Raw genomic sequence first — 23083 nt, forward strand, 5'->3', positions numbered from 1 at the left:
CAAACAGTACGATAATTGCCTCGGAAGTAGGGAGCAAGCAGAGAGAGAATCAGATGCTGCAGATTTTCATACGGTCATACCGTGTGCAACCAAATCCTCCATCGAAGCTCAGTTTCAAGATGCGTACACTCACGCAAAGTTTAGGGAAGTCCAAGCCCATTTCAGAGGAAAGGCGAATTGCATCACCAGATTAAAGAATTCCGCTCTAGGCTATTCAGTATACGAAGTCGTAGAACAAGTTTCCAGCTCAATATTCGACAAGTTCGCGGTTACCTACGACTCAGTTGCAGCCGAGGTAAAATGCCAATGCTTATTATTCGAGTCGAGAGGGATACTGTGCCGTCACGCACTAAGCGTGTTAAGCTTCGAACAAGTAAGCCAAGTGTCCCCTAGATACATACTGGAACGATGGAGCAAGAAGGTAAAGAGGCAACACACACATCAAGAGCAGCCACGACGAGCCACTAATGGAGCCAAGAAGCAAGAGGTTCGACCAATTGGTTTTTCGTTCGCAAAATATTTGCGAATTTGCCTCCGAATCGGAGGAGCTGACTGCAATTCTGCACCGTGCGTACGATAACGTCATGGCCGAGATGGAAGCACTAAAAGGCAAAGGAAGGGGACATCTTCTTTATCCCACGAAGACGCTAACTTGGAATCCGTTAACGAGCTTCAAAGCCCGCCAAGGATTCGAACAAGAGGACGTCCAAAAACAGGCTAGGTTCAAAGCTGGAGAAACAGATTGCAAATGCCACAAAGAAGAAGACGAAAGTTTTAAGCGAGGTAAATGTAATGTTCTTTAAATTTGTGGCGATTGAGTTTATTTTTCTAGTTAATAGTTTAGCTAATGCGTGAGTGTTATATTCAGATAAACCTGTTTGATGCTGCATCAGTGGCGCATTCAAGTTGCAGCCAATATCAGGGACAAGTTATAAATTATCAGTTCAGGGTACCAGCAGCAGGGAATAACTCTTTGGGTGTATAGTTATAAAGAGTATGGGTGTAAAATCACTGTTACTTTTGGGTGTATTTTTGTTAATTGACAATTTACATATAGACACATATATAGATACATATAGAACAAAAGCTGTAAAAATTCACAGGTTTATGGGCGTATATTTCAGTTGATGTTTTTTTTCATATTTTAGTACATGTAATTCATTCATTTTGAATACAGCACAGACAATTGGGTGTATATTTTATTCAACCTCGGGTGTATTATTAGACTTGCGTTGGGTGTAACAGTTTATAATATGCGTATGCCTTGATTTTTTTGCTTTATGTTTTACCACCTGTAATACAGTTTTTGAATACATCACAGACAGTTTACCAGCACAGATAGTTTAACTATGGGAAAAAATATACATGGAATAGAAGTTGTTGATAAATGGCAAATATTTACATCATTTGTTCAATTTACAAACTACCCAGTTTCTATATCAGCAGAATTAATCTGACAAAACGGACTCAATAATACAGAGGATGGCTCCGACAGCCTTATAGCACTACTCTCTCTAATTGCCCGATCTCTCTGTGTATTCATCTCACTGAATAGTATCCGGGAAGCATACTCCACTCTATAGTGGTCCACCTCCTCCTACAATTAAAAAGTATGTTATGTTTAAACAGAAATATTAATTCAGTAAAGTAATACAGAGTTATATAGTTCTAAAGACAGTTACCTGTGTCCAATTATCCCATTCATACTTCCCCTTTTTAATGTTTTCCGGGTCTATTAACTCAAGCCACTTCATTACGTAGATAGCGCAGTCATAGCTGAAAACGAAGAAAATAAATTACAAATCTCATTTAGGAAAGTTTAATGTTCAGAGTCACAAATTTATACCTTGTTTTTGGCCTGAAATTTTAACATATGAGGCTTTAATTTCCTTCTCCTTCTCGCCTTTCTCGAGAGGTTTCCCGCCGGCATATGTTATCAATCTTGAAAATACATATCCCTTAAATACCAAAACAAATCAGTAATACACCCGAATGAATGGACAAGATACACCCAACTGAATATGGAATATACACCCAACTCAACCTTCAAAATAGACCTATCTATTAAAGTAAAGAAGACAGAGGCAACTTACAGTGAATTTATTAATGTCCTTTCTCTCATCGCTTGAAGCTTTTTTGTGTAGCGGGTCAAGTATTTGACATTTCCGCTTTGTTGTATTTATCAGCCATAACCACCAATGTCCCGAGTGGCAAACAGGAGCAAAAATCTGAAGGATTGCCACATTTCAACAGTCTGTTATTTTATTTGGCATATAAGTGAATAAGCGTACTAAGAAATTTACGAAACGAAAACTTACATATGGATGCGAACTTAATTTTTTTCTATCTATGAATTCAATGAAACTCGGGTAGGCTTCCACCCTGAATTCTTTGTTCGTTTTTGGGGATATGAATTCCCCCCTTGGGTGATCCGAAAGTGCCATGCTCTGCAAGAATTGCGATACAAGAAATGAAAAACCGAAAATACACAACATACACCCAAATCAAAGCACAAAATACACCCAAATCAAAGCATAAAATACACCCAAAGTTCGTAGAAGTAACACTTACCACAATATCAGGGGGGAGACAGTATATTTGTTCCTGAAACCTCTTTTCATTTTTCTGGTTTAGGATGAGGCAGATGGAAGATACAATCTAGAAATATATGCCGAAATCAATTTTACATTAATAAACGTCGCAGTTGATTTTGGTGTAAAAACATTAATGTTAGTCTAAAATTACCTGAGATTCTATATCACTTTTTGCCTGGAGGGATGCAAGGTGCATTCTGATCAAAATGTATTCTCCTTGGCCAATTAGAGTGCACATCTCCTCATACTTGTTAGTATTGCCATCTGCGTCTTCCTTCAGTCTCGTCCCCCAGATGTAGCACTTTTGTTTCATATCATCCGGAATTTGATTTATTCCCCCAGGAGTTTCAAACTTTGCAGAACTTTCTCCCCCAGTCTCCCTCTGAATTTGTGGACTTTCGTCTTTTCCCTTTGACGCACTGCTTGCTAACTTTTGGACCAAACTGTCCAATTGTTCTAGCATAGTTGCAGTTTCTGGAGATTTTTCCCTTTCTGTCTCCTGCGTCGACGCCCCCTCCTGGCTTGAATATGTCAATCCGAGGCTGAATGATGGCATCCCCGGATCTGTTTTAGGAACATAGGTTGCTGTCCGTGCCATCATCAACAGGGCAGCAGCGTCCTCTGCGTCTGGATGACTGCATCATTATGTATAAGAATAAGAGTAAGAATAAGAATATACGGATGATAAGCAAAGATTGATTCTAGTCTAATGAACTTACATTTTTGTTGGAGCTGGGGGAAGCTTGGGTGTTGTTTCTTGAAGTTGTTTGGGGGTTTCAGGAGTGCTGCACAGTTACACAAAATTAATCAGGAAGAATATACACCCAAACTGTTATCAAATATACACCCAAACTCTAAATAAATATACACCCAATATTATTTTCTTACGTTTCTCTAGCCCCTTCAATCTGTAGCATAGGGGTTGGTTCGGAATCTGCGTCAGTGGTTGTTTGCTGGGATGCCGGCACAAAAAACTGGATCGGGACTCTAAACAAGAATAAAAATGAAAGGTTAACAACGTATTTGAAAATAATAAGGTTATAAGGTTGAAATATTCTTGGAAAACTCACATTGCAAGCGCTTCCGACGGCGTTTGTTCCCTAACAACCATTATATTGGAATCATTCGGAGTCAACCTAAAATACACCCAAAGAAGGTCAAAAAATACACCCGAATAATTCAAAAAGAAGACGGGCTTTGTTTTTTGAGAACTTACATAATTGCAGTTTTTGCTTTTTTTTGCTGCCTTTTTTTTCTTGAATAAAATAATAAAGGGCTTTTTTTTCTAAAAAAAATATATACAGAATTAGAAGTAGAAGTTATTAGAAGAACAAAAGTAACGGTTATTTGAAAGAGAAATTACATGCTCTGAGACGGCTGGTTTACACTACTCTGTTCTGTGCGTGCTTGAGAGGAAGGATCATCACTTCCAAGTTCACAGCCGGTAGTCTAAACAGATTTCATGTTATTCAAACGAAATATACATCCAACTTAGTAAACAAGATACACCCAACTTGATCCACAAAATACACCCAAATTGTTTCACAGAATACATCCAAATCATGATAACAAGATTTTATTAAATAATAAAGCTTCTTACGTTTCAGAGCACACATAGCGACCTTCTGTCGATCGCAGGTCAGCTTGGTTGTCCCTGCGAAACAAGATACAGTTATTAGCAAACAAAAGACACCAAAATCTCAAATACACAGCCCAGCAAGACATACCCCTCTGCAGCAGATTTATGAACGTTTTCCCCTAGCCATTCATCAAGTTCGTCACTCGATATTTCATATCTCTCACTACATTCATAAAATAAGACGTTAACAAAAATAATTACGATGATAGACCGTAGTATAGCTTACGAGGTACTGTACCCGTCAAAGTATTGATCTTCTTCAGGAAGTGAATCCTCCACAACAACTTTTTTCTTTTTTTGTGGTGTTCTGGGTGGAAAAAAAAAAACAGTACCAATCAGAAATAAAAAATTAATTTTATCATAGAATTTTATCCAAAGAATTGCTTACTTTTTTGGAGTTGTTTTTGTTTTTTTCTTTTTCTTCTCCTTCTTCCCAGGTGATGATTCTTCGCTCCTATAAGTCAATAAAAGACACTTCAGTTAATACACAAAATCTTTATAAAGAAGCCAAAAGAAAGGAGTAATAATTTCAGGACATTACTCATCACTTGGTTCAGATTCAGATTCTGAGTCAGAATCTGACTCCTCTTGCCTCTGCTTTCTTTTTCTTGAGTCCATTCTGGAAGGCAAACAATTGTCATTTAGAACATACTAAAAATACACCCAAATGAATTCACGAGATACACCCAACTAAATATACAATATACACCCAACGCAGCAAACGAAACACACCCTGCTTAATAAGCTACATACACCCAACGTGGACAAACAAAATACACCCAAACCGAAAAAGAAATTACACCCAAGTATGGTACTTACTTTTTCCCTTTTTGCCGGGGTGTTTTCTTCCCGAATCCTCTGAGTCTTCTTGAGCCTCAGACTCAGAGGTAGAAGTGTCACTGTCAGTAGTTTCTGTGTCCGAAGACGATGTTGGGCTCGCCTTCCTTTTTTTTATTTTTTTTATTTCTTGTTTTTTTTCTTTTTTTTCTTTTTTTCTCATTTTTTCTCTTGTCTCTGCCAACTTCACAATCCCCTGAAACATGAGATATTTTAGTTAGCACCATTCGGGTAAATAAAATACACCAACTTATTATGATTACTCACCAAAATTTCCTCTCTCTCTGCATTCATTCTTTCCACCAACTGTTGGCAATCCATGGCTTTGGTGGTCTTTCAACCCTGTTCTTGCCTTTGTTTTTTGAAAGATGAAAGTAGATTATCATCAGGGCGAAGAGGCAGCCATTGATTGCCTTCTTCTTCTTCTCTTGATAGTCTGTTATGCCCTTGATCATGAAGGTCAAAACATGCCCCCCTAGTTTCTCTCCTCTATGCCGTCCATCTTAAAAATTGGGACCAGGTGCACGGGCGATATTTTGTTTATCGTCGTTGGCAAAAGGAACGCCATCTGTATGTAGAGGATGAATATCCTCTTGAACATCAGGCGTTCCTCTTCGTTGCCAACGCCGATTTCCATCATTTCATCGGTAAGACTTTTGAGGGTCTTACCCTAGAATCTTCTATAAATTATTTTGTCATCATCAGAAAGTTTCTTATAGTCAACTTTCTCAGGAAATAGATCTCCTACAAAAAGGAAGACAACAAAGTATCCAAGTCGGTTCAAATACACCCAAGCATCAGGTTAATATACACCCAAGCAACAACTTAATATTCATCTATAATTTTGAGCTAATTACCTGTTGCATTGATGCCAAGCGCATCACCTATTTTTTTTTGGGGTTATTTGGAAAGAACCATATCCTGTCTTCAGTTTGTTCTCCCCAAGTTTGAAGTTGTTTGCCAGCTCCCTTAAGAGTTGGTGATCCACCCTCAGTGGTGGGATGTGCATCAACCCACCGAATCCAAGATCCCTCACAATCGCCTTCTTCTCCTCAGTCATGTTTCTGAACTTATCATTCAGGAGATGTGTGGCACATTTAAGGTCTTTAGTTTGGTTTCTTCCTGCCATTTTCTCTGAAACTAAAAATACACCCAAAGATATCAGTAATATACATCCATATATATATGACTCAGATACACCCATTGATAACAAAAAGATACATCCATTGATAACAGTAAGATACACCCATATATATGAGTCAGATACACCCAAAGATATTCGCAAGATACACCCATTGATAACAGTGAGATAAACCCATAGATATTATTCAGATACACCCAAAGATGTCAAACAAGATACACCCATTGATTACAGTGAGATACACCCATAGATATTATTCAGATACATCCATATAGATATCAGTCAGATATCACTCAACCATGCTTCAATATCGAGCCACATTACAAGGTTAAGCAGTTTACATCCCCGAATCTACGGAATAAACCCCCAAAAATCAACAAAAATAGCAGGAGAACTTAGAATAACAATGTAGAACGACGTAGAACTTAGAAGAACGACGTATAACTTAGAATAGTGTAACAAAGAAGCAAGAGTAATAGTAAACCCTAGAAGAACGACGTAGAAGAAAATTAAAATATACAGTATTTTAATGGACTTACGTTGAGTATTCTTGGTTTGTTTTTTCTTCAGATTCTTCACAGAGAGGTTGATGGTGTTTTGATGCAGTTTTCGAACTACGATTTCTATATTTTGAAACTTGATTTTCGCTCGAAAATGAGAGGGTTTCGTTGTTTTGAAAGCGCCTTGAGAAATGGAAGAAGTGGAAGAAGTGGAAGAGTCTGCCATACGTAACCGTTCGAATGTTGAGCGCGTGATTTTGACGCGCCATCTTATCTCTCTTCATGCGCGTGATTTCTGTTTGGGCTGGGCCAACTTATTTGCTTGTAGGCTTGTATGTGTAGCAGGCCCGTTTTGGTAAATGCTATGATATTTAAAAAGTGATGTATACTTAAAAAAAAAATTAATATTTAATTTAAAAAATTATAAAAATAAATAATTTTTAAAAAATTAAAACTTACTAGATAAGTTAAAAAAAATGTAAATACCAACTCGTAAAGTCCAAATCACCGTAAAATAAAATTGGCAAAAACCCTTGAAACAGGTAAACCCCCATTTTCGTTACGAAGAACTTGAACTAATTTGAAGATGACTCGCGGGATTCAACACCGTACGAAAGCCAAGAGAATGAACAAGGTTCCTCTTCTTCAACCTCAATTTAATCTCTGCTGCTCTTTTTTTTGTCTTGGATTTTTGTGGAACAAAAGTGAATACAGGTTTCGAAGAAAGGGGAAGGTTCTTCTTCGTGTTCTTCGGTGCCGCAACATCCTGGTGTGGACAAGTTGGAGGAAGGCGAGGAGCTTCAGTGTGATCCTTCTGCTTACAACACTCTTCACGATCAAAGCATTGTTGAGTAGAATTTGCATAATCTAAAGCTGAATATATTTTAACAGCTTTGATATTGTTCGTGACACTCTGGGCTTAGTTCGAACATAATTCCCCCACATTGTATATTTCATGGCAGGGACTTAGGTGAATTTAAAGATTTAATCAACTTTGATGTTTTTGCTATTAATTATCATTTTCCACTTTCACGTAGAAGTTGATATCAAGCTTTGTATATCTAATTGTTTTGGGTCTTCTATCTGTTTTCATTTTTACTTCTATTGTTTGACAATTTCATATTGTTGTGATGTTGGATGCACTCAAGGCGGAGAAAGCTTCTTGGAATTCTATTGGAATTCTATTGTGGGTAGGACTTTGCTCATTTAGTTACTATCATGTGCTTACATAACTTGCAGGCTTAATTTTGAAAAATATGGAATCATAAAACTTTGGCTCAACTTCATATAAATCTTTCTATTATGGCACTCTGTTTAGTCCTTTATAGAGAAACCAAATGGGACCCCAAGCAATAAGTTTGTTTGCACCAAATAGGACTACATGCTTCTATCATTTGTTCTACAACAATTAGCGATACAACATTTCTGACAAATTTCAAAGCTAGTAAATAGTATAATTAGATATGATAAATTCTAGCTCCAGGCAAATGTGGTTGATTAGTACTAATTGCACAAAAAATACTAAAACTTCTGAAAACTCCTTAATTATTAGCTGCAACTAACATGAAAGATGCATTTTTATGTTATAATAAAAATATTTTTCAATCATAGAAGTTTACTTCCACTTCATTCTTACTCTCTGTCATATCTTCTTCGGTTTAGTATACAGTCTGGTAGTTAACTTGTTGATTTGTAGGTTTGGGACTTAAGCTCTCATCTGAATGCTCTAGCAGAGTCAGAAACAGAGGGTGTCCAAGGAGCTGCTGCAGTTTTTAATCAGGCCCCCCTTTATAAACATAAATACAAATATGAAGGCTATGCTATAGACTGGAGTCTTCTTGTTCCCGGAGCCGGAAGGCTCGTATCTGGTAATATTTGGTTATTTCTTTTTCTCTGTTTAGCTACATTTTACTCTAGCACGTCTGTCGTCTTGTGTGAAATATGAGGCTTGACAATAGTCACGCTTTTTAGGGGATTGCAATAATTGAATTTATCTCTGGGAACCTATGTCTGCTGGCTACTGCAACATGGAATATTGACAAAACTCCATTTGTTGGGCATACTGCTAGTGTTGAAGATCTTTAAGTATGTACTAATGCAAAAAGCATTAGCTGCTCTTATAGTTCAAATATTCTTGCAGTCCTATCTGCAATGTAAAAGTAGTTTTTCTTATGTAAAATGAGATGTATGTGCAATTAATCCCTGCAGTGGAGCCCTACAGAGCCTCATGTTTTTGCTTCTTGTTCCGTGGATGGAAGCATTGCTATATGGGATACCCGATGGGGGAAGTTGCCAGCGACATCTTTTAAAGCTCATAATGCTGATGTGAATGTAATGTCATGGAACAGGTATTAATGCATTCACTTTATGATGCTTCTATTTCAATGTCCTTCTATGTCTTTCTTACTTTGTACTTGATTGTACCGAGTAGGTTGGCTAGTTGTATGTTTGCCTCAGGGAGTGGTGATGGGACAATTTCCATTCGTGATCTGAGATTGCTCAAGGTATGAGCTCTAATATTATAGCGGTCAAGATCACCCTGCTATCCCCTTAAAGAAAAACAATAAAATAGTAAACATGCTTTCATTCAGAACAAGGATCTCAATTTCAAAAACTTGATGCGGATTTATGAATACCACCAACTAACTAGCAATTGCATCGGGTCATACCAAGTAATAATTCAGGTGAGTGAGTGTCAATCCTACGAAGATTAATGAATTAAGTAACAATAGTTGAGTGATTAGGCTAGTTAGACAAGCTAAAATGAGTGGTTTCAAGTTCAAATAGCATAAAACAGTAAATAAGAGAATGCAAGAGAGTAAACAGTGAATGGTTGGTGAAAATAGTATGAAAAAATAGTTAAAGCTTTGGAGATGTTTAAATTTTTGAATTAACAATTCTTATCATTACTTTAGTCATGCAAAGATTCAATTCACAGCAAAGTTTAAGTGATTAAACCTTAATTTCTTAGTAATTTAATATCTTCTAACTCAATCAACCGCCAATTCCTTGGTCACTTAATTTAAATTAGACGATTAAGTTCAATTCTAGTTTATGAGCTACACAAATCCTAAGTATCAAAAAATGAGGCGATTATATGAAAATCCAGATAATTAGAGAGTTGTGAGTAATTGATTTCAAGCAGTAATTCTAGTAACATAATTTTTCCAAGATTCAACAAGAATTCAAATAGAAAAAGAGTTATCTTGCAATGTACTCTAATTCCTAGAATGAGAACGAAATCAATCTTTAAATTTAAATTAGTGCATTGATTAAGAGTAGGATGACAATAGTATTAATCTATTAAAATAAACAAAGCTCCTAAACTTAAGAATGGATGTTTAGTTGCTCATGGCTTAGAGAAAAACCTCGAGTAAAAAAGTGTAAAAGTGCGAAATGAGGAAGAGGAAGAAGAAAGTCCGAAGGACTGAATCTTTTCTCCTTTTATATCTAATCTTAATTGATACAAAATTAAAATTCTAAAACCAACTAATATCTTTTCTTCATTCAAAAATTAAACTAAAATCTAAAATAAATCTTCTGTGGATTGTTGTTGCCCGTGTGGTCCTTGCAATTTCAACTTTTCGGATCACTTGGCGCTAAACGCCGAGTTGTGGCGTTTATAGCCACCTTCACAGAGTCCTTGCACAAATTACGAGGTACCTGGCGCTAAATGTCGACTCGTGGCGTTTATCGCCAGCTTCCCATAATGCTTGCACGAATGCTGAGGCTTGTGGCGTTTATTGCTAGTTTGGAAGCAACTATTTTTCTCACTTTTCTTTTGAACAAAATCTGTCAAACTTGTCCGAATTTTTTTTGTAATTAACAAAATAGCAGTACGACTCAAAGTAGCATTCGTGATGGTATAAAACACCAAAATCTCATAAAAATTCAACAAATCCACATCTAAATTACTAAGACAAGATAGAAAAGATGCTCACGCATCACAATACCAAATTTAAATTGTTGTTTGTCCTCAAGCAATTGAAAACAATATGAACCTGAGATGTGGGTTTGCCTAAGAGTTGACTTTTCAATTAAGCTCCACTCTATCTTATGAGTGGGGTTGATAACACTGTAATCATGAATAGTTTTGACATTTCACTTTCCCTTGGGAGCTTAGGAATGCCAATATCATTCAGAACTAGAATCCGAATAATATTACGAATCTTCTCTCTTTTAACTTATAATTAATCGTTGAACATAACATTTTCTTTTCTTTTCTTTGATGCTTTGCACCTTGAACCTAGTCGTATCTCTAAATGTTTTGTCTCATGCTTTGCTCGACACAGAAATACCACAAACACTTAATTTGGGAACTCTTTGAGTTCTGATTTTTCTATTGATTCTTCCCAGTCAATGGTGCTCAGAGCATTTGGCTTCTCTTTATTTGCAATTGGCTTTGACTATAAGTATTTTGTCTCAAGAGTTCCTTGACACAATCATACTACAAGCATATAGTTAGGAAAACAACTCTTTGAGCTTTGATTATATTTAACCTTCCTATTCATTAATGCTCAGAGTCTTGGGCCTTATTTTTATTTTTTTTTCTTGTTTTTTTGTTTCAAGGATCAACTTCTTGTTTAATTTTAGAGAATTCATAATACTTCTCTAAATTCTTGTTCCTAATGAATTGACATCCTTTGTTCCAAGATTAAATATGCACTGTTCTTTTTCATGTATTCAAAATCACAGTTAAATACTACACCATCTAATTAAATAAGAAAATTCTAAATATAAACTCAACTACTCATGCATTACACCATTTTTTTTTCTTTTTTTTTGAATTTAAGCTCAGTAAACTATACATGAGGCATCTTTTTTTAAAATAAATATAAAAATAAAAACAACTAAAATAAACTAAATAGACCGAAAACACTAAAGATCAATCAAAGGAAATAAAGTAAATCAATAGAAAACAGGAAATAACAAAATAAGAACGGAAAGGAGAAGTAGACGAAAGACTCAACCACCTCAAATATCCTGGTGGTCGTCAATCCTGGTGGTCGTCGACTCCATCAGGCTGAGCTCCATGGTATCCTCTCAGTCATCCTATGTCAAGTTTCATCTGTGAGAGCTTCTAGCACTGACTTTGCTGCTCAGTCAAAACCTACTGAAAGAGGGCACCATGACCTTCCTGGCCAATCCTCAGCTGTTCAATGGAAGAGGTTAGCTGATGCCACTACTTTTGCGGTAGGAAGTAGTGTCCCTGAGGCATCATGGGCTACTCTTGCTGAAGATGGGGAGCCTGCTCTCCCTCAACTGCGGGCCTATTTCTCGCGGCTCATGCATACTCTCTGCATACTCCATAGTCCTCCTAGAGATCGGCCTTTCTGTGGGATTGAGAATGTCATTCTCTAGGCGCACTCTTGAGGCATCACAAAGGCGGTGGACGAGATGTAGGAAGGCCAGCTTGGGGGTGTGTGGAAGTGTTGGAGGCAATGCTGTATATCTGCTATGGAATTGTGATCTTCACCTCCACCCCATTCCCTAGCATGATGCAGTGGATTATAAAAGCCCGATCTACGGTAATCTCAGAGCAGTACTAGTCGGAATGATGGAGTGTTGGATAAACTCCAACCATCCTCAAGCCACCAGTTTCAGATGCTGTTGCCTGAGCTGATTTGCTTGCCCTTCTGAATTCAGCCTCCATTGGGCTCCCGAGAGGCATATGTCTGCAAGAATCTGATCATGCCTCCGATCGCCACTCAATCTCTCACTGTAAGAGTGATCATCGTTCCTTAAAGGTGGCAGTTGGATTGCCTCCCTTACACTCTTTGGGACGAAGTCCAGAATCCTCCCTCTTCCCATAGTGCGGTAGTTCTTGGTACTAGGATTCACATCCCGCACATGCTTATATGTAACCCATGCATTTTCATAAAATTTCTGGACTTTCAGCTGGCCCATTTCAGTCTGCGGGTTAAAGAACATTCCGCAGACTCTTCTCTGTATATGCTCCTGAATCTCTGGATATCTATCCGACTTGAGATTAATATGAACTTTTCAAATCACTTTCTTCTTACTGGTGATCTCAAAGAAGTGCTCTTCGTGTACTTTAGAGCTGAACCGGTTGGTGTCAAACGGACCGGTCTGAGGGGCCTTTTCCTTCCTCATCCTTGAAGAGGACTCTCCTTCCTTTGGTGCCATGTATAACAGTCAAAGAACAAGTGGTGCGACAACACCAAATTTAAAAATTTTGTTCGTCCCCGAGCAAGCAAAATCAGAAAATAGAGGAGGGAATATTTGTATAGTAAAGGGACAAGAAAAAATAATTTTGGTTAGAGTAAAGAGAGTAAAAGAGAAGAGAAAGTAAAAAGGGGTGCTAATGAAAAAGAAAGAAAAAGTATATAAGAAGGTAGTGATAAGTGGTGATGGAGTGGGGTAAAAGAGGGTTTATATAAAGAAAAGGGGAAGGGGTTACGGGTTGGGGAATGGAATGGGAATGAACGGGGAGAAAAAGAATTGTATGGAATTGAAGGGGATTGGTGGGGTGTACGTTGAGGAAGAGAGATTTGGGGGTTGGGGGGAGATGATTGGGCAAGGAGGGAGGTGGTGTAAAAGTGGGGCCCATACCCTTTCCCAAATTCAAAATTTGAATCCCCATAAAGGGGTATTCGAGACGCACTCGGCGCTAAACGCTAAGTCTCGGCGGTTAGAGCTGCCTCTGCTTTGTTCTTTATATATATATATATATATATATATATATATATATATATATATATATATATATATATACCCTGGCGCCTAACACCCAGATAGTGGCGTTTAGCGCCACCAAAACAGTGACTAAATCATCAATTGGAGCAGCCTTGGCGCCAGGTCTCGACGTTTAGCGCCACTAAGACAGTGCCCTCTCCTTGAAATATATGCATTTTGGCGCTAAACGCTAGGTCTCGATGTTTAGCGCCACTAAGACTGTAGCTTCTCCTTGAAATGCGTGTGTCTTGGCACAAAATGTCAAGTCTCGATGTTTAGTGCCACCATCATAGTGACTGCCTCAAAATGCGTGCCTTCTGGTGCCAAACGCCAGGTCGCAACGTTTAGCACCGAGGCACCCGAATAGAAACTCCTCTAGAGTATTCTGAACTCCCTTCTGATTGCACCTATTCCTGTTATAAACACTTTGCATGACTAAAATAAATATAAAAAGGAAAACTATAAATAACTAGAATAAACTAAATAAAATCAAAATAAATATAAAATCAAATGATACTAAAGATTGGGTTGGCTTTCAAAAGCGCTTCTTTAACGTCACTGGCTTGACGATCAGCTCTGCTAGGTTAGTAGATGACCAGACCTCTGGCGATCAACTTCACCTCCAAAATAGTGCTGTAGACTCTGGCCATTGACAGTGAACCTCCTGTCAAAGTTTTTTTCTTGGAATTCCACATGACCATAAGGAGACACTCTAGTTATTACAAACGGTCATGACCACCGAGATTTCAGCTTGCCAAGAAAAATCTTAAGCCTTGAATTAAACAGTAAGACTTTCTGGCTTGGCTCAAATGTTCTGGTGGCTATCCTTTTATCATGCTACACCTTTGTCTTCTTCTTATAGAGCTTAGCATTTTCATATGTTGAGTTTTCGAATTTATCAAACTTGTTGAGTTGGAGGAGTCGCTTTTCTCCTGTAGCTTTGGCATCAAAGTTCAGGAACTTTGTTGCCCAGTAAGCTCTGTGCTCCAACTCCACTAGCAAGTGATAGGCTTTGTCATAGATCAAATGATATGGGGACATGCCAATAGGAGTCTTGAAAGCCGTTCGGTATGCCTAGAGAGCATCATCAAGCTTTCTAGCCCAGTCCTTCCTTGAAGCACTAATGGTCTTCTCCAGAATCATCTTGAGTTCTCTATTAGGGACCTCAACCTGTCCACTTGTTTGAGGATGATAGACGGTAGCTACCTTATAACGGACTTTATATTTCTGAAGAAGAGAGTCAAGCTGTTTGTTGCAGAAGTGGTTTTCACTATCACTGATTAGTGTCATTGGGACATCAAACCAGCTGAAAATATATCTCTGAAGAAAGCTCATCACCACCTTAGCATCATTAGTGGGTATACTGCTTTTATCCACTTGGTCACATAATGCACTGCCACTAAAATGTATTTGTTTGAATATGAGGGAGAAAAATGTTCCATGAAGTCAATACCCCACACATCAAACAACTCAATCTCTAATAGTCCCTATTGTGGTATCTTATTATGGTTGGGAATATTTTCAGCTGTCTGGTATTTGTCACATTTTCTCACATTCCCAAGCATTTTAAAGAGAGTTGGCCAATAAAAACCTCTCTGGAGGACCTTTGTTGTTATCATCTCACCATCAAAGTGGCCACTGTACTCGAAACCATGACAATGCTAAAGAATCTGATGTGCCTTTTCATTCGGAATACATTGTCGGATGATACCGTCTGAGCATTTCTTGAAAAGATAGGGTTCCTCCCATAAGAAATACTTGACATCAATGAGCAGCTTCTTCACTTGCTATTTAGTATACTCTTTTGGGATGAACCTCATAACCTTGTAATTTGCAATATCTGCAAATCATGGGGATCTTTGTGTAGCAAAGAGTTGCTTATCAGGAAAAGTCTTATTCACAGAAGTGGGTTGTTGCACGACATCTTTAGGCTCAATCTTGGAAAGGTGGTTAACCACTTGATTCTTTGACCCTTTCCTGTCTTTAATTTCAATATCAAACTCCTGAAGAAGGAGAATCCACTTGATCAATCTTGGTTTAGCATCCTGTTTGGTAATAAGGTACTTAAGAGCAGCATGATCAGTATAAATAATAACTTTAGAACCAATCAAATGGGACCTAAACTTATCAAAAACATAAACTATAGCTAGTAGTTCTTTTTCTGTAGTTGTATAATTATTTTGTGCATCATTTAGCATATGGTTAGCATGATAAATGACGTGCACAAGCTTGTCTTGTCTCTGCCCTAAGATAGCCCCCTATAGCATGGTCACTGGCATCACACATCAATTCAAACAGTAAATCCCAATTAGGAGGAGTTATGATGGGTGCAGAGACAAGCTGGGCTTTCAGAGTTTCAAAAGCATGCAAACAATCATCATTGAAGCAAAAAGGAATGTCTGCAACCAAGAGGTTGTTTAGAGATTTAGCAATTTTAAAAAAGTTCTTTTTGAACCTTCTATAAAAACCTACACGTCCTAAGAAACTCCGGATTGCCTTTATATTAGTGGTGGTGGTAATTTTTCAATTACCTCCACCTTAGCTTTATCAGCCTGTATTCCTTTACGTGAAATTCGATGCCTAAGAATAATACCTTCAGTCACCATAAAATGATATTTTTCTCAGTTCAAAACAAGGTTTGTTTCTTGGCACTGCTTCAAGACTAAGGAAAGATGTCTTAGGCAAGAATAAAAAGAATTACCGAATACAGAAAAATCATCCATAAATACCTCAATAAACTTTTTAACCATGTCAGAAAATATTGAAAGCATACACCTTTGAAAAGTTGCTTTGACATTGCACAATTCAAACGGCATCCTTCGGTAAGCAAATACACCAAAAGGACAAATGAATGTCGTCTTCTCCTGATCTTGAGAGTCCATTGCAATATGATTATATCCAGAATAACCATATAAAAAATCATAAAATGCATGTCCAACTAAACTCTCAAGCATCTAATCAATAAAAGGCAAGGGGAAGTGGTCCTTCCTAGTTGCAGTGTTGAACCTCCTGTAGTCAATGGACATACGCCACCCGGTGATGATTCGTGTGAGAATTAGCTCATTCTTCTCATTCTTGACCATTGTCACACCTCTTTTCTTGGGAATAACTTGTTTATGGATTTAGCCGCCTTTGTGGTTGCACTACGGGTTTAACATCTTCCTCAAGTAGAATCTTGTGCATACACATAGTCGGACTTATTCCTTTCAAGTCACTAATGGTACACCCAAGAGCTGTTTTGTGGCTTTTAAGCACCTGTATTAACGCCTCCTCTTCATCATGACTCAGAGAGGAGCTAATAATCACTAGATAGGAATCCTACTCGCCTAGAAAAACGTACTTAAGAGAGGGAGGCAAGGCTTCGACTCAGGCTTGGGTGGGCCTTCCTCCTTAGCATGTGTGTATGTTTTCCCCTTTTGTGGTGGTGAATCATCATTCTCTAGCAAACCATCATCTGAAGGGAGTTTCAAAACACTATCAAGCTCTTCCACTTCAAAGACTTCTTGAATCAATGGCTCAATTAAATCAACTCTCATACATTCCTCAGAATCACTAGGATGTTGCATGGTCTCAAGCATATTAAGGACAACCTCTTCATCATTGACTTTCAGAGTCAATTCACCCTTTTGCACATCAATAAGAGATCTTCCTGTAGCTAGAAAAGGTCTTCCCAAAATAATGGAAGCATTCACATCTTTTTTCATATCCAGTATTACAAAGTTAGCAGAAAAAATAAAGGGTTTTACTTTCACTAATAAATTCTCAACAACTCTAAGAGAAAATTTAATTGAATGGTCAACAAGTTAAAGAGAGATTCTAGTGGATTTTACCTCATCAATTTGGAGCTTTCTCATAAAAAAAAGTGGCATGAGATTGATACTTGCTCTAAGATCACATAATGTCCTCTAAATAGTAATATCTCCAATGGTGCAAGGAATTAAGAAGTTTTCCGGATCTTGCATCTTCTCACAGAGATCCTGCTGGATAATTGCACAGCATTCCTTGGTGAGCACCATGGTTTTACTCTCTTTCCAATTTCTCTTATTGATCAACAATTTCTTCATAAATTCAGTATAGAGAGGCATTTGCTCCAGAGCCTCTGCAAAGAGGATGCTGATCTGAAGCTTCTTGAAGACTTCTAGGAATCTTGAAAATTGGTTGTCTTTGGATGCCTTCTGAAGCCTTTTAGGATATAGAATTTTTAGCTTGTACTCAGGCACTGGAGACTTCACTTTGTATTGCTCAACATCAATCGGAAAAAGGTTGTTTGGATGCCTCTTAGAGACGTGCTCTACTTTGTTCTGAGTCTCCTCCGAAGCTTCTTTTTCAACCGACTCCTTACTAACCTGTGCCTCTGTACCTGCTACCTTACCACTTCTCAGATGTATGGCCTTCTACACTTTTCTTGGGTTGGACACTGTATTAATGGGGAAGGTGTGTGGAGGCCTCTCAGTTACTTGCTTGCTTAACTGACCCATTTGAACCTCCAATTTTTTAATTGAAGTTTTGGTTTCCTGCATGAAATTATTAGTGTTCTTGAAGAGTTATGCAACTAGAGATTCCAAATTAGAAGGTTTTCGAGAAGGAGAGGGCGCATGGATTGGAACTAACGGTTGTTGTTGTTATTGAAATTGCTTTGATGAAAATTACCCTGAGGAGAGGAGTTGTTGAAATTTAGTTGCCTATGTGGTTGATTTTTTCATCCAAAATTTGGGTGATTCCTCCAACCTAGATTTTAAATCTTGGAAAAAGGTCATTATTGGGAGTTTGGAGGAATTACCCATGTAATTAACCTGTTCAGAGGCAAATTCACCATAATAATAATTTTCACCTTGAGGAAATCTACCACTCATGTCATAAAGAGCATCTTGGGTATTAATAGCTGAAACTTGTAATCCACCCAAGTGTTGAGTAATGGCATTTATTTGTTGAGACATGACTTTATTCTGAGTAATAATAATATCCAAAGCATCTAGTTCCATGACTCCCTTTCTCATGGCGGTTCTCTCAGAAGAGTATAAATACTGGTTGTTAGTAACCATCTCAATCAAATCTAGAGCTTTTTCAATGGTTTTCTTCATATGAAGAGATCACCCCACATAATTATCCAAAGAAGTCTTGGCGGTCTAAATAATCTCATCATAAAAGATTTGCAATTGTATCCATTCTGGAAACATATCGGGAGGGCACTTTTTGAGCATAACCTTGTACCTCTTTCAAGCTTCATAAAGAGATTCACCCTCTTGTTGTCTGAAGGTCTGAACATCGGTCCTTAACTTGGTCAGCCTCTAAGGTGGAAAGAATTCAGTCAAGAATCTGCTTATCACATTGTCTCATATATCCAGGCTCTTCTTGAGTTGTGTATCAAACCATCGCTTGACTCGGTCCCGTACAACAATTGGAAAGAGCAACAACTGATAAACATCAGGAAGGACTCCATTAGTCTTCATTGTATCACAAATCCGCCTATGTTACACTTGCGGTACATAGCCGGTCCCAAGCCCGGATAAAGGAGGAGGGTTGTGTTAGGTCTTCGGCAACCAACATAAAATTATAGCCGAACCCCCATGACATGAATCAAAGACATTATTGCGCTAAAGCTAGGTCGTTGCCTGGAAGCAACGCGCCGTATGGCTCGAGTACGGTGTCGAAGCAAGAGCCGCTGCATCGGTGCCCGGATGTAGTGTTAAATGAGCAAGGGTTCTCGCGTTTTCGTGAACAGACGAGGGTAAATAAGCTAGTTCACAAAGGAAAAGGTAAAGGTCGAAGCGACAGAAGGTTGAGATTTGGGACATGGAACATAGGCACTCTAACAGGAAAGTCCATGGAGGTGGTGGACACCATGACAAGGAGGAAGATTAACATTATGTGCCTACAAGAAACGAAATGGGTTGGTGCAAAGGCTAGGGAGTTGGATACTTCTGGTTTCAAACTTTGGTATACAGGAAAGGTGAAGAATAGGAATGGGGTTGGAATAATTGTGGATAAGCAGTGGAAGAAGGACGTAGTGGATGTCAAGAGGGTGGGAGATCGGATCATCTCTATCAAACTTGTGGTGGAGGGAGGTGCTTTCCATGTGATTAGCGCCTATGCACCGCAAGTGGGTTCGGACGAACAACACAAGATAAGGTTTTGGGAGGATCTAGAGAGTTTGGTTCAAGGCATACCTTTGGGAGATAAGATTTTCTTAGGAGGAGATTTAAATGGCCATGTTGGGAGAGAAGTGACTGGATATGGGAGTATTCACGGAGGCCATGGTTTTGGGGTGATCAATGCCGAGGGTAAAACTATTTTGGACTTTTCCTCAACTTTTGATCTTCTCATCGCAAATACATGTTTTAAAAAGAGAGACGAACATCTTATAACCTATAAGAGTGGCATGACAAGCTCTCAAATCGACTTCTTCTTGTTGAGGAGAGTCGACCGGAAATTTTGCATTAACTGTAAAATTATCCCGGGAGAGAGTTTGACAACACAACATAGGGTGCTCGTCATGGATTTTCGCGTTGAGCAAAAGTTGAGGAAAAGACATCATACGAAGAACCCAAGGACGATGTGGTGGCGGATGAAAGGTGAGGAACAAAGAAGCTTCCTAAGACGGGTAGGAGAAGAGGCAAAGTGGGATGGGAATGGAAGCGCGGAAGAGATGTGGAGGGAGATGGCAGAAGTTATTAGAAGAACAGCAAAAGAAAGTTTTGGTGAATCTAAAGGAATAGGACCAAGAGACAAGGAGTCCTGGTGGTGGAATGCGAGTATACAAGAAAAGATAAAGATAAAAAGGGAATGCTTTAAAGAGTGGTCTTTATGCCGCAATGCAGATAACTGGAAAAAATATAAGGCGGCTAAGAAAGAGACAAAAGTGGCTGTAAGTGAAGCAAGGACAAGAGCATATGAGGGTTTCTACCAGTCTTTGGGCACGAAAGAAGGAGAAAAATGTATATATAGAATCGCAAAGAGTCGGGAAAGAAGAACGAGAGATTTGGATCAGGTTAAGTGCATAAAGGATAAGGATGGAAAGGTGTTGGCTCAAGAGGAGAAGATTAATGAAAGGTGGAAGAGCTACTTCTACGAGTTATTTAATGAGGGACAGAAGACTCTTCCGAGCCTTGGTCGACTATGCACAAGGGAAGAAGATCAAAACTTTGACTACTATCGAAGGATTCGAGACTTCGAGGTAAAAGAGGCTCTAAAGCAGATGAAAAATGGCAGGGCAGTAGGACCTGATAATATCCCGATTGAGGTTTGGAAGGGTCTTGGAGGAAAAGGCATCAACTGGTTAACCAAGCTTTTTAATGAGATTTTAAGGTCAAAGAAGATGCCTGATGAGTGGAGAAAGAGCACTTTGGTACCTATCTACAAGAATAAGGGGGATATACAAAGTTGCGGAAACTATAGAGGGATTAAGCTTATGAGTCATACTATGAAGTTATGGGAAATGGTGATAGAACGGAGGTTGAGAAAAGAGACACAAGTAACAGAGAACCAATTTGGATTTATGCCAGGCAGATCTACCACTGAAGCGATATACCTATTAAGAAGGATGATGGAGAGATATCGTAGTAATAAAAGGGATCTGCACATGGTGTTTATTGATTTGGAAAAAGCATATGATAGGGTACCAAGGGAGGTCTTATGGAAGGTTTTAGAAAAGAGGAGAGTAAGGATCGCATATATTCGGGCAATTAAAGACATGTATGATGGGGCCACAACTAGTGTGAAGACTCAAGGTGGTGTGACGGAAGAATTCCCTATTGGTATAGGATTACACCAGGGATCATCCTTAAGCCCATACCTTTTCATATTAGTCCTGGATGTACTCACAGAGCACATCCAAGAGCCTGTGCCATGGTGCATGCTTTTTGCCGATGATATCGTCCTTATGGGAGAGTCAAGGGAAGACCTAAATAAGAAGTTGGAGTTATGGAGAGAAGCTCTAGAAGTGTATGGTCTGTGCATAAGCCGTAACAAGACGGAATATATGGAATGTAAGTTCAGTCTGAGAAGGGAAAACTCCAATATAGAGGTGAAGATTGGAGAAAACATCCTACGAAAAGTTAAAAGTTTTAAGTATCTTGGGTGCATCATACAGGATAATGGAGAGATTGAATAGGATGTAAATCATAGGATCCAAGCAGGTTGGTCAAAATGGCGGAGTGCATCTGGTTTTATATGCGACAAAAAAATGCCTTTAAAACTTAAAGGTAAATTCTATCGCACCGCTATAAGACCGGCTATGCTGTATGGTACGGAGTGTTGGGCGGCTAAAGGGGAGCACGAACATAAGCTGAGTGTGGCAGAGATGAAGATGTTGAGATGGATGAGTGGTCATACGCGATTGGATAAAATAAGGAATGAAGATATAAGGGAGAGAGTTGGAGTAGCACCCATTGTGGAAAAGATGGTTGAATCGCGTCTCAGGTGGTTTGGACATGTGGGAAGAAGACCGATAGAACATCCAGTCAGGAGGGTGGATGAGATGGAAGATGGACAAAGAGCGAAAGGCAGAGGAAGACCTAAGAAGACTATCCGTGAGGTGGTCAAACGAGATCTACATGTAAACGGTCTCTCTGTAGACATGATACACGACAGAGCACAATGGCGTCGTTTGATTCATGTATCTGACCCCACTTAGTGGGACAAGGCTTTGTTGTTGTTGGTTCACAAATCTGCAAGAAATTAGAGATGAATCAGTGTGGGTCTTCCTGCGGGAGTGCATAAAACTGATAGTTTTATCGCACCAAAGTGATGAATTGAGGTTTCAACTCAAAGTTATTAGCAGTTACAGGAGGCACAACAATGCTACTGTCATAGAAAGTAGGATTTGGAGTAGTGTAAGAACCAAGAGTTCTCCTAGGTTGCTCAGGAGCATTAGGAGTATTAAGAATAACAACTTTGTTGTTGTTTGGCTCCATAGTGATTTCTTTAATTTTCTTTTCAGAAATCTCTTTGAGACTTTCAGCAGCTCTATAAGCTCTAGCCTGCTATTGGCGTCTTCTAACAGTCTTTTTAATCTTAGGATCGAAATTAAGAAGAGGTTCCTTGTCGCTGTTCCTACTCATGAATAAACAGAAAATAAGAAAAAGCGAAAATCTCTACGTCAGAATGAAGAGAATTTTCAATGAAGTAAATCAGATAAAAGAAATAAAATAAAACAAACTAAATAAAGCATAGAAAGATGCGAACATTTTTAAAATAAAATTAAAGAAAATACTAAAAGATTTTCAAAATTAAATAGAAGAAAATTTAGAAAATAAAATGAACAAAGTAAATAAAAATAGCTAAGAAAATTTCGAACTAAAGGAGAAAAGAAAAAAAATGAGAAATTAAATCAAGAAAAAGTCTAATCTACATAATCAAACAACGGGTAATTATCAATCACAGTTAATTCCCGGCAACGGCGCCAAAAATTTGATGTGGATTTATGAATACCACAAACTAACCGACAAGTGCATCGAGTTGTATCAAGTAATAACTGAGGTGAGTGAGTGTCGATCCTACGAGGATTAATGGATTAAGCATCAATAGTTGAGTAGTTGAGTGATTAGGCTAGTTAGACAAGCTAAAATGAGTGATTTCAAGTTCAAATAGCCTAACACAGTAAATCAGAGATTGCAAGGAAGCAAACAGTGAATGGTTGATGAAAATAATATGAGAAAATAGTTAGGGCTTTGAAGAT

At 38.4% G+C, this 23083-nt stretch overlaps 1 protein-coding gene, 1 long non-coding RNA gene and 1 pseudogene across 3 annotated transcripts; 2 read left to right on the forward strand and 1 right to left on the reverse strand.

The window, feature by feature from the left end:
* The first annotated feature begins 7252 nt into the window (after positions 1-7252).
* On the forward strand, positions 7253-9573 carry LOC130940193 (uncharacterized). Of its 2 annotated transcripts, XR_009070238.1 has the most exons (7): positions 7267-7345; positions 7426-7681; positions 7860-7901; positions 8408-8579; positions 8683-8796; positions 8920-9059; positions 9143-9573. It is a non-coding gene; the product is annotated as an uncharacterized LOC130940193 (long non-coding RNA). The 2 variants fall into 2 exon arrangements; XR_009070237.1 differs by having other exon boundaries at positions 7253-7681.
* Positions 9574-17312: 7739 nt separating this feature from the next.
* On the reverse strand, positions 17313-18404 carry LOC130939460 (uncharacterized). Its single transcript, XM_057867564.1, has 2 exons — positions 18239-18404; positions 17313-17767 (listed from the first exon to the last, which is right to left on the reverse strand). The coding sequence occupies exons 1-2, from the start codon at positions 18402-18404 to the stop codon at positions 17313-17315; spliced, it is 621 nt and encodes a 206-aa protein (XP_057723547.1).
* Positions 18405-18970: 566 nt separating this feature from the next.
* LOC130940191 (uncharacterized) lies at positions 18971-21955 on the forward strand (annotated as a pseudogene).
* Positions 21956-23083: the final 1128 nt, after the last annotated feature.

This window comes from Arachis stenosperma, chromosome 7, assembly GCF_014773155.1.
Source record: "Arachis stenosperma cultivar V10309 chromosome 7, arast.V10309.gnm1.PFL2, whole genome shotgun sequence".
Taxonomy (NCBI): Eukaryota; Viridiplantae; Streptophyta; class Magnoliopsida; order Fabales; family Fabaceae; genus Arachis; species Arachis stenosperma.